We start from the raw sequence: 12,915 nt of genomic DNA, 5'->3' as shown, positions 1-12,915 counted from the left end.
TCTTGTTTTATGTCTTTTCTTACATCTTTTTTTTTTTCCTTTTTTTGCACCCAAGTTTGCATCCCAAATTTACACCATTATTTGCATCATCATTTGGCATATTAATTTGTAACGTTTTTTGCTTCTTTTTAACGCTCAACTTTGCATCTTATTTTACGTCTAGTTGTTGTCTTTTTTTGCATCTAATTTGGTGCCCATTTATGTGTCCTTGTTTTTGCCCAATTTGATATCCTTTTGTATGCCATGTTTTGTTCCCTTCTTTGTGTCAACTATTGCACAATTTTTCACTTCTAATTTAAAACACTTTGTATGTCAATTGTTTGCATTTTGTATTAATTCCTAGTTTAACATCCAATTTTGCATCCATGGTTACATCCGCATTTGACTTCTTATATAGAGTATATTTTTCTTTACATATATGACCCCCTTTATAGATTCATAGTGAAATATATGATAGTTTCTAAATATCATTAAAGCAGATATCACAATTCAAAATCATTTGTAAAGAAATTGAAGAGAAATTGACAACATCCATCCAAAAAAATAACAATGTGTCATTAACAATTTTCAAAACATGTATAAAATAGCAACATAATACTAATAAAATCAGTATTATTTTTAATCAAAACAAGTAAAATTCAAATATGATTAACAAATCAAAATATTTCATGAATATCGTTATTCTACGATAAATTAACAACATACATAAATCAAACTCATCGTATGATTACAAAATCAAAATGTCTCATTGATATAGGGTAAATTCACAACACCCATCTAAACATAACAATGTCATTCTACACAATAATTTCTTCATAAAAAACAATGCATGTGCATGCCTAGCTACCACCACCAAGATCATCCTCATGATCATCTTGACCATCCTCATTACTTTGATCCACATCATCACCAACACCGCAACTATCATCATCATCTCCTCCTTCACCACCATCATCCTCATCCTCATCCTCATCATCTCCTGATATATGTTGAACATAATTTGGATCATCGTCTTGGCAATCATTACCTATAGCATTCTGACAAAAAAAATCAATATTACATGTTAGTATTAATTACATAACACAACGCATGTTTTTGTTATACAATGTTAACCATAAAATGAGGTAAGATATAATATCTAATAGTACTAAAAAATAAAATGAAAATATGGTTTAAAAGTATATTGGAAATCCAACTAAAATTACATACCATAGAGTCCATCCAAACAACAAATTCAACCCATCTCTTTTGCTGCAGCACCTCCTTTTCCAAATGATTTGGAGGTCTTCCATATTTTAGTTCCTATCAATCAGTAAATAGGGAGAAATTAGATAACAATGACTTTCTTCTAGTACAAAATTTATTAAAAAAATATCACATGTTTAATATACTTACAAAGGTTGTTATCAGTGCTTTTAAACCTTTCTGGCCACTACGATGAGTGACTTTTGTCTTGGTTAACCTCGCCTTGGATGCCTTGTCCTTAAACATAAACCAATTCAATTTATTTTCACACAAATACATGTCTAAGATACTTATAAGTATTAATACATTCTAAATAATGTTTAATGAAAAATTCAATACCTGAATGCTCTCATTGCCGGCTTTTCTTTGTGCATCCAACTTCTCATATGATTTTACAAGTTCTTTCCATACTTTAAAAGGTATGTCAATAGGTATTTGTTTCAGTCTTTGATCTTGAGGCATTTTTTTAATTTTTCTTGTTTGGTTAAAAATTTTGGTTAAAAAAAACCGAACAAGTAATTCACATCAATGGCATGGGGACTCTATGGATATGTGTAAAAAAATGGCTATAAAGAAAACATCCAAAAAACATATGAGCTCTCCCTTTGATGGTCACTTGGGGCATATGGCTGGAAAGGAACAACTCCATTTTTGAAAATCAAGGACAATCCTTTCTCAAAGTCCTTCCTAATATTTGCTCCAAATGTCTTAAAATGAAAAACAAAATTCAAACGTCATCCTTAAACATCTCCCTTAAATATAACGTTGGACCATAAATTCTTCATTTTTATTGTTATCGGCTCTGGAATGATTTTTCTATATGCAATTATATAATGAAATATGTGTGCACTAATGAAAAAACATTGAGTTTCATTTCTCATAATCACAAACAATGAAAAAAGAATCACACGTAACTAGCATCATTTTGGAAATTTTATATTTATTAAAAATCTTTAACATGTTTTCCTCCCATATCTCATAAAAAGGTGTGAAATTTTTTATATACTCTCCAATAAGCACTACAACAAAACCAGCGATTTGGAGGTTTTACACTAAGTTTTTCAACATCGAGCTTACTAGGGCTTGCACCACCGGGGTTATTAGTAAGAATCTCATGAGGTTTGCATAGCCATGATTATTAGAATCAAAATAGTAGGATTTGCACTAAAAAACAGTTCATAGTGCTTTCCTGCTGGGGAGAAAATCACAAGTTCAACTTCTGCAGTGCAGAGCACCGAGAGCTCGTAAGCTTTCTTCAGCAATCCACCTACGTTTGGAAAATGTAGCCTGCCTGATGGCGATGTTCTCAATCCTCTTCCTCTGCATCTTTCCCCTCACTATTATTGTATGTCCTCTTTCGTTTTTCCCTCCAAACAAACCCTCTCAAATTGAGAAAGCAGAACAACTCACTCGATGAGAATCCGAATCCAATTATCGCTTCTAACAATAACCCAATACGATACCAGAAGTGATTACACAAAACCTCATTGACTCTTCATTTGTTTGGAAAAGAGCCAAGCATAAACTTCTGACGAGGGTTTCCGTCTCAAGTCTGGCTCGCAGGACGTCGCTTAGTCAATTGCGAGAAAAGTTTTCCACCTGCCTGTCACATACGGTTTGTCACACTATATATTAAAATAAGGTTGATCATACTAACAATAAGGTTGTATAGTGTAAAAGGAGGGCTCTCCTGACTGCATTTGGTTGGTTTATAGAAAAGATTGTTGGAATGTGTAATGTGAATGCTCTGCTAACTGTTTTTTAAGCATTTGGAAGTATTAAAACCCCCTAGGATAATTAATGTAAGACCTGTTAATTAATGTGTAAAGATGGCTATTGTCCTTGGGCTACCTTAGCTGTTCATGTTTAGTGATCTGTGGTATTATGACTCCTCAAGTCACTATTAAACCATGAGAACCATGCCCAGGCAGACTAGTGTGACATTGTGGATGAGAACCAAAACTAGACTCCTATAACCTCCTTTTTCATCCTTTAAATTGCAGAATTAACTGACTGTTCTAGTAATCGTTCTTGAGCACCTGAAGATGTGCACCCTAAATAATAAGAATAATACCTTGTAACATATGAATAGTCCATCCTGTGCATGTAGGATATGCACATGAGGTCCAATAAAATCACTAACCAGAATACCAGGTGTTATTAAAGCCTCTACAGGTTGATATATATGAATGTTACAGTGTGCAGGAGTATGATTCAATTCCATACGAAAATACAAAACATCTGATAGGATTTCCTTATACCTCATAGGCAAACAACCATTGTCCCTTCTATAGATGAGCAGAATAAGTGCTTGGTTCTCTACACTAAATAAAGACAAAGTATAGTACTTATTGCTGACAAAATAGGATTTAAATCGCGGTTCAATTGCTTGACATTCAGCTGGTCACAGAATTGTAGAGTGCATAATCATAAGTGATGTTGCGAGCCTCATTACTCAAAGTCTAAGGGTCTTGTGAGCCATAATCACAGCCGTGTATGGAATATCTTGTGATTATGGCATTTTATGAGGTCAATTCTTGTGAAGACATTTCAGTTTATAATAAATTTTGAACCTCAACAGAGTTTTGGCAAGACCTGGCTGAGCTAGGACATCAACAACACAGCTGATATGAATGACATAATCTAGCCTCAAGAGGGAGCCTCTTTTGTTTCATCACTCTAACAATCTATGAAGTGGTGGAAAGCATAACAACTTCCCCTTGAATATGACACCTAAACTGAGTACAAATCCTAAATGATGCAGCGTTTGGTGCATGTCTCTCAAAGTATCGATATTTCAAATGTTGAAAGCTCTTGTGCCCATTTGATATGCATTCGATTGCAGTTCCCCTGAAGAAAGAATCTTATAAAGGTGAGGCCATGGCCAATATGTTAGCCATATCCATTGGAGTTGCCATTGCTTGACAACTTTAGTGTGATCAGTCCCACCATGATTCACATGGGCTTCTACTCAACACTGGCTGTTGCTATTGTAAGAGTCTTCAAGCTCGTTGAACCCATAGTATTGATAAGTGTATTCTTTGGGTCTCTGGTTTTCAAATTCTGCCTATGTTTTCCTCTCAGTATCATTATTTCAAATGCTGAAAGCTCTAATTCCCATTGTTGTGTATTTGATTGTGGTTTCCCTGAAGAAAGAAGCTTATAAAGGTGAGCCCGAGGCCAATATGTTGGCCATATCCATTGGAGTTACTATTTCAGCTTATGGGGAGGCCAAGATGAATGCATGGGAGGTGATTCTCCAGTTAAGTGCAGTTGCATGTGAGACTACCCAATTGGTTCTCATACAAATTCCACGAACATCAAAAGGGATTAAGTTGAATCCCATCACATCTTTGTTGCTCCTTGTTGCCTTGTTTTTCTCAGCACCCCCTGGGCCTTAGTAGAATACCCATTTCTGATAATCAGGGTCTCTTCCTTTGATTTGGATTACATGACATTCTGCTTGTGCCTTGGCTCTTAATCTTGCAGTGTTTCTTCTGATAGGAAAGACTTCAGCCTTGACTCTGAATGTTGCTGGTCTTGTCAAGGACTGGCTGCTCATAACATAATCTTTGTCTGTAATAAATGAAAAGGTTACAGTCATAAACTTGAGTGGGTGTGGACTGGCTTTTCTGGCTGTCTGTTACTATAATCATTTGAAACTTCAAGCTCTCAAGTCCAATGACAACCAACCAACGTACCTCAGCAGTGCAGCTGATGCCAATGATGAAGGAGAAGGTTTGATAATGACGAGTGGGAGATTCTCAATCAGAGATTCAGAACCAGTAGAGAAAAATCAAACTCAAGCTTCAGGATTAGGTATTTAGATCATTAATATTGTCTTGTGCTAGAGATTACTGTTCTTGGATTGGCTCCTCTATGCCCAGATCTATTTGCAGGGAACAGGCCAGTCATTCACAGTGAAGAAGATAATGACAAGATTAGTGTATAATGATGGACAGGATGGTGCCATGGTGCCAACCTAAATCTCAAGTAAGGAGACATCTGTTCATCAATTTGTCAAGAAGCATGGCCTACAATTCAATTGCTCTAAGCCTATCACTTCTTCCACCTGTCAAATAAATTGTTTCCTGTTTGTTTAGTTGACTATGGTTCTAATAAATATACTATTGTTTGATGTAAAAAGACAAAACAAAACAAAAAATATGGAAAGTTGTGACCCCATTTTCTAACTACAAATTGAAATCGGATTACCATAGTGACCACCTCTGCTTATTGGAATCAAAAAGGGGGTGGGTTATGCACAATCCTCCGTATCATTTTCTATTACCAGAGATAATTAAAGCCACCCTAAACTCAAGTTTTAACTATGCTGATAGGGTGTTTGGGGAGGGGGATCCCTTACCAACCCACTATAATCTGCACAAAAGCATCCTAAGAACATATGCAAAATGCTCTCCTATCATCTAATGTCCAAGCAAGGAAACTCTTGAAAATATTATCTCTGCTCTGTTGAATGTAGGGCTAGTCTAATAGGTGGAAGGTGCCATACTCTGGATCAGTCTGGAGCTGGTTTACCCCTAATGGGTGGAAGGTGCCATACTCTGGATCAGTTTGGAGCTGGTTTACCCCTAATGGGTGGAAGGTGCCATACTCTGGATCTGTCTGGAGCTGGTTTACCCCTAATGGGTGGAAGGTGCCATACTTTGGATCTGCAAAGTATCTGTTTGGAGCTGGTCCATAACTCGCTCTGATTATGTATGGCCTAGTCTAATAGGTGGAAGGTGTCATACTCTGGATCAGTCTGGAGCTGATTTACCCCTAATGGGTGGAAGGCGCCATACTCTGGATCTGTCTGGAGCTGGTCCATAACTCGGTCTGATTATGTATGATCTGTAACCTAATATGGCACAACCCCGAACAGGCATCAAAGATGTTGATTGACCACCAAGGCAGAAGGTTGAGGTGAGATCCCATCTAAAGTTGGAAGGAAAGAAACTATGGATAAAATCTTGGCTGCTCCTCTGAATCTGGGGTAGAATAACAGTTAGGAAGTACCCTGTGTAAAAGATGAAACAACATAGAAATGCTCCCTTAGTGCTTCCAGATGTATACCAATTAATGAGCATTCAAGTGTTATTTCAAATATGAATCAAATTTGAAACAATGTCAAAATTTTCCAAAATTCAAGAGAGCAGTGCTGTAAATGAAATCAAAGTTTAGATTCCAACATACAATGGTCAAACTAGTGCCAAATAAACACATTAATGATGTTTAGATATGACAGAAAGACACCAGCACCAAAGCACAAGACTATGTATGTAAAACAATGCATCCACAATAATAATAATAAAAAATAAAAATAAAAAATAGAAGATATATACTAGTTCCAAAACAAGAAAGTTTACATAACAATGATGCAAATAAACCCCAAAGTTTGATCATTCAGGACGTTAGCATGATCTCAAGAATTCTGCAGTAAAAGCTAGTACTTGAACTCCTAGTAACAGAAGATAGAACCAGTGTGATGCTAGTATTATTGAGTGGATGTTTGGGCTGTTATCAACACTGATTTAGTTTTGGATATACCTGAGATATCAGTCATGCAAAAATTTTCAAAAAGGAAACGTTTTGACAGAGTAGAGTGTGATCTGGTTGCAGAGTAGCAAACCTTGTTCATAAATTCCAAAGGGCAGAGAGATAGGCTTGTTCATGCGTTAATGTGAGTCTTTAGAAGATGTATCAAGCTATAAAATACCAAACCCATCATGAATACTTACAGATTAGAATAATGTGATCTCAAACTCCAGACATCGAACTTCAATAACATAGATCATTCCAATTATATTAGTCAAATTGTTCATCTTGTTTTGGCATGACTCTGTCCTTGGAGATGTTCTCTGTTGCTAGATTTATCAGAATGATTGCAAGAAAGCAATGGAAACAGGCTAAAAATTAAACTGTTTATGCATTCAATTGTTCCATCATGAAAGTGACTTGGAAGGCGTGGATCTCATGCATTTGAATGTTATGATGAGAAATAAATGATTATTATGCCATTTGTGTGTTTTATCTCTCATAAACAGATTCAGATCTGAAAAGAATTAGATTTGTAGCCCTGAACGTCAAGCAATTAGGGCAGAATTTATTCAACTTGCCAAGCAAGTTGTTCACCTTGATTTAGGGTCGACGCTTCTGTAATGTGTAGATCAAGAAAATGGTGCAACACTTACCCTAAATCCTTAGTATGTGAACTTACACAGGAACTAATGGAAATTTCAAGCCTCCTGCAAACAATTCTGCCTAAGGATAACGCAAATGACAAAAAGGTAATTTGTATCAACAGGATGACCAATGTCAAATATTTTTTTTGGGGAAGATTAGAAAACAGTCAGTCATGATTTTGGCAAAACTGAAAAATCAGTTGCCAGTCAGAAGATGCATATATTTTTGCCTAATTAATATATACATTTTTTTTCTTTGAAAAAAAAAAAAAAGTCAAATATTATGTAGAATATTACAAGAAGGAACATAGGTTATCAATAAATGGATTCCAGCTATAACTGTGAAAAAAATTATTAACCTCGGAACCATTCTGCAATCACAAGAAATTAACATAAAAGCCACTTATCCCTGCCTGATAAATAAAATAAAATAAAAAATTAAGAAAAATCTCATCCAAGACTTTCACAATGAACTCTGGGAGCAAGAGTAAATCAAATTGAAATTGACCAGCCTCTGCTTTTTTCAATCTTAGAGGAAGTACTAAAGAATTTACAAACCGTTTCTCTGTTTTAAACATCTTATACACTCCAAGATAATTGAAAATTATTCCATTTAACCTGGGATATAGATCAGGACAGACCAATCCTGTAAAATACAATAGCAGTAGATTGAATAAACCATTAACTTGGGGAGGATGAAAAGAATATTTAGTTCCACAGAATTCTATAGAAAGAATAGGAAGTTCCACAAAATTGTAAAATAGAATTCATGGAATGCTAGATGACCAGTCTACAAATCACTTTTATTTAGCTTAGTTTATTTATTAGTGAAAAGTAACCTTAACTCAGCTGCAAACAGTTGTATCTTAGGCAACTACTCTCCATGGTCAGTCCAAATGGTGAATAGAATTCATACTTGCAATGTTCAGAAAGGTTCAAATCTCATGGGGATTATACTAGCCTTGACTCATGAGGACTTCTCACTCTATTCAATGAAGCAAAATAACTTGAGACAACTGCAAGCAACTAACTTGTTTCTGCCTTTCTGGAAAAAGTAATTGAACTCGAATTGTACCACCTTGCTGCAGCAAACACATAGTTAGAAAGCTATGTCGCACTGGCTTTGGGACGGGGGGTAGCAGGGATGGTGGGTAAGTTTCCGGAACCACCAGAGTGCACCCCCAAATTTTTCAGGGGACAGAAAGTTGGAGATGGCAATAATATATAAATTATTTTATATATTATAATAATAATAGTAATAGTAATCATAAATATTTAAAATTTTGAAAATAATAAAATATTAAATATAATAATAATAATATTTTTTTCTTAATTCACCACGATAAATATAAAACATTTAAATAAATTCCAATTGCAAATAAGAAACACTGTGAATAAGAATTTAAATAAATTCAAAGAGAAAATTTAAATAGATCCCAAAAGCCACCGTTGATGCCCACCCCCCTGACACTGATAAAGATTATAAATACAGTCAGGGATAAGAATTGCAGAGGAATAGCAAGTATTGACTGAGAGTATGATGCACTAGAGTCTGTGAGTGCCAGCGCCGCAGAAAGGAATTGCTGAGAACAATTTTAGAATGATATGCTGAGATGACAGGTAGGATTTAGAAAATTAGAAGCAGGTAGGATTTAGACTTCAGGCAGGTGCAGGGATGGATTTAGGTTATATATATCTATATATATAGATATAATCTTGAACTGTCAGTAGGTTCAAGGGTCAGTTGACTGTCCGAGATATTTTTGTGAGGGACGGATTGGGAATGCCCTAGAAGTTCCCATGTCTCCAATGATGCCCCCAGCTATTCTGGGACATTCCCAAGCCATTTTTAAGTCCCCAAAACACTGGAATGCAGGGTACAAGGGATTTGTCATCAGGCACATATTGACTCTCCATGCAACATAGTTGGAAAGTAATAGAGATATGGGAGACACGAGTTGAAAAAAAAAAAATTAAAAAAAAGAGAGTCTGAAGTACAAGTTAATTACAAAAATGTAGATGAAAGTAAGAATGACCAAAAATTCTTTCAGTACGAATGACCAAAAACACTCCAGTGGTATTTCATTAAAGAACATAAGTTTATTATTTTGAATCCTGACTGTCTTCTCCCATATAATCAACTTCTAAAAGGTTAAAAATTCCTCTAATGTTTAGCAAACAGACAAGTTGCTGAGTCGAGAGAACAAAGGAAGGCAAGTAGCATCTGTCTCCCTCTCAACCCTGCACATCCTACCCCGCACCTAGAATGGTTTCGCTTACTGTAGAGGAGATTCTGTAGCACATAAACAAAAAACTTAAGAGCCACCCTTATTGTCTTTAGCATAAACACTCTCAATAACGAAAAAGAATTTGACTTTGTGTTTAAAATGGCAAATGCATGATGTAGAAGTAGTTTTAGATAAGCTAACTCTAGCTGCTTAGTACTTACTAGATTAGGAATGACTGCCACAGGTTATTCATGGATATAAATTTTAAGATAATGTGTTGGATAGCAAAAGGTTAGAATATGATTTTTATTAGTATATTTGTTGTACTTTGAACTGCAGCATTTTGCTTGGAACTGGATACAACTTACGCTTAATTAATTAAGATAAGCTAACTATAACTGATTAGTAGAATGGGGACAACTTTCAGTGGTTGTTAATAGTAAATTAAAAGTTGGATGAAAAAGTGTTAGAATGAAACTTTTATAAGTTTAGGTTTGTTGTACTTTGAGCTGCAATATTTACTCAGAACTGAATAAAACTTATGCCTGATTAACAGCACATGCAACAAAATATTCAATATGAACATATAAGGGTTTAAACCAGGAATTTCAAGTAAGGAGATGTTAAAGTCCTCTCTTTTTTTGAAAGATGTAAAGCAATGAAAAATATAGCACATACTCAGAATCAACAGGGGAAACCATTATTATCCTCATTTTGTTACAAGTTGTATTTTAATAAAATCTTAATTACCCCAAAAATCAAAGCATGCAGCATGAAACGATATTGAAGACGATTGTGCTGAGATATTATCTAAACAGCATTGTTGAATGAAAAGAGATTCAAACTTCCTAATGCCAATCATTTTCTGGGAATGGAACCTAAGCAACATTAAGCTAATTAAGACTCAAAATTTCTGTATTTAAATTTCATAGACAATTTAATTCCTCCACAGCAGATGGCTTCTCATTGACTTGAAGTGTTTTGAGCTGTATTTTTCACTCAATTTAGGTTCAGCGAGTCATACGATTAGCCCTTGTCACATGCCAGCCAGAGGTCACAAGTTCAAACTGTGCAGAATCAGCAATTGCAAAAGTAAACCTCTCAACGAGCCACTCAGTTCTGCACTTCAACATGTTACATAACACACAAAAGTTCTCGCATTATCTAGAAGCGTGATGATTCATGTTTACAGCCCTAAATTTGATCAACTTAGCAAATCGTTAACAACAAAGACTCAACGAGAACCCTTTTAACATAATGCTACAATTCATTTGAAGGTAAAGCTCAACCTACATGCATAAAACTTCAAATAGCATAACAATCAACCCTCAACATAGCATGATAGCCCTTTACACATGCCAGCTAGAGGTGACGAGATCAAGCCCTGGGGTCACCGATTGCCAAAGGCAACATCTCAATGACCTAACAAGTTATGTTCTTTCCGCCACTGTGATCAAAAACTTCTAGGATTTTCTATCTAGCGACTTCATTGATTATCTGTGAAGTTAAGACAGGCTATCCTGATATTTGAACTTTTACCCATGGAAATTAATCTTTCATTCGAAAGGAACACTTCAGTGATTATCTATGAACTTAGGACAGGCTGTCGTGATATTTTAGTTTCACACACGGCCATAGAGTTTTGCTTTTAAATGAATACCTCATTGATTATCTCTAAAGTTAGGACAGGCCGTTGTGATATTGGAAGTTTTAAGCATCGAACCGCGGTTTGCTTTTAAAGAAATTGAAATGCTACGTCGGAAGTGATTGTTATCGGGTTTACAGATCCAGTGTAAAAAACATTAGGATTAAATGTTAGAAGTCTAGGATGTAGTGATTTCATGCACTATATTTTTTTAAGTTAAGACAGGCTTAATAAACCGCTAGAATTGTCTAGATGATTAAATCATCGCCTAAATTCGATCTGCATAACTCGAAGAAAACCGTTTTGGGCAAAAAAAAATGCAATTCATTTTAAGGCAAAGCTCAACTTCCATGCTTGAAACCTGAAATATCATAACCTGTCCTAACTTTACAATTTATCAAAGAAATCACTACATTCTGAACTCATCAAGAGAACTAACGCTTCGCATTTCATTTTTGAAAATCATTCATCACAGGGTATCTCTAAAACGCAACAAGAACCTCTTTATCGCGAATTCTTTTAAAGGAAAAAGCTCAATTTTCTTGAAAATATAAATAACGCAACAACATGCCCTAACTTGAAAAATGATCCATGAAATCGGTACCTGGGAAGCTTGAACGAGCTCGTCCAGGGAAGCCGGAGGTGGCAGCTGCTGCTGCTTCTGGCTGTGATAGACCGCACCCAGTTTCTCTTTAACTCCATGTTTGCTGAGTGAAAACCCTCGCAGCTTCCTCAGAGAAGACTTCATTTTCGCTACAGAGATTTTATGCTTCAGAAACAAAACCTCGAATCACTGTCTTAAAATGCAGAAAACCCCCCCGTCCTGAATCTGTCCGAACTCCATTACGCAAACCTCGCAATAGCCCCTCTGAAACGGTCAAGACATTATTGAGGGTCTTGGTATGAACGGGCATGCTGAAAATGCTCTTGGGCTCTTTTCTCAAATGGAGCACAGTGGCGTGAAGCCAACCTACATCACATTCGTGGGTGTTTTGACTGCATGTAGTCATGCCACAACATCTCTGTCAAGTCATTTTGTCAAACAATAGACGTGCCATTTCAATACTTGCACATTTCGAATAGAGATCTGTGAGGGAGGTATCTACAAAGATGTTGATCTCAATCTCATTTCTAATCATGTAACTATGCACACACTTACCTCGTTGAAGAGCTTCGACCTATGTACATGCTCGGAGAACACTAACCATAGTAACGGGACCCGGTACCACCTCCTCTAGCAGCATTTGATGGAAAAGCGTCAATGCCTCATAGGCATGTCCATTCTGAGAATATCCAACAATCATAGAGTTCCATGACACCAAATCTCTCTCACACATTTTGTTAAACACTTGGCGTGCGTTCTCTATACTTCCACATTTTGCATATAGAGCAAGAAGGGCGTTCCCCACAAATAGATTGCAATCCAATCCGGCTCTTATTATAATATGATGAACCTTCATCCCCTTCAGAATAAAGGGAAGAATGAGTTCATCGGGCTGTATGCCTTTCTGCCGCATTTGGGAATAGAGTAGGAGGGCTTCCTCACAGGGTCCATTCATGGCGTACCCTCTGATGGGCACATTCAATAAAACACAGTCCCGTTTAGGGGAAT

General features: G+C 36.2%; 1 protein-coding gene across 1 annotated transcript; it reads right to left on the bottom strand.

Annotated features, from left to right (window-relative positions):
• Positions 1–682: 682 nt before the first annotated feature.
• Positions 683–12,108, bottom strand: LOC149192436 (uncharacterized). Its single transcript, XM_089406383.1, has 4 exons — positions 11,908–12,108; positions 1,396–1,482; positions 1,210–1,302; positions 683–1,037 (listed from the first exon to the last, which is right to left on the bottom strand). The coding sequence occupies exons 1-4, from the start codon at positions 12,049–12,051 to the stop codon at positions 840–842; spliced, it is 522 nt and encodes a 173-aa protein (XP_089262509.1). The 5' UTR covers positions 12,052–12,108; the 3' UTR covers positions 683–839.
• Between the last annotated feature and the right edge of the window lie 807 nt (positions 12,109–12,915).

The sequence above is a fragment of the Pinus tabuliformis genome, chromosome 2_2, assembly GCF_031772625.1.
Source record: "Pinus tabuliformis cultivar Carrire ecotype Pingquan chromosome 2_2, CPIR1, whole genome shotgun sequence".
Classification (NCBI taxonomy): domain Eukaryota; kingdom Viridiplantae; phylum Streptophyta; class Pinopsida; order Pinales; family Pinaceae; genus Pinus; species Pinus tabuliformis.
Note: the sequence above shows the minus strand (reverse complement) of the source record. Positions and strands in the feature narration are given on the sequence as shown.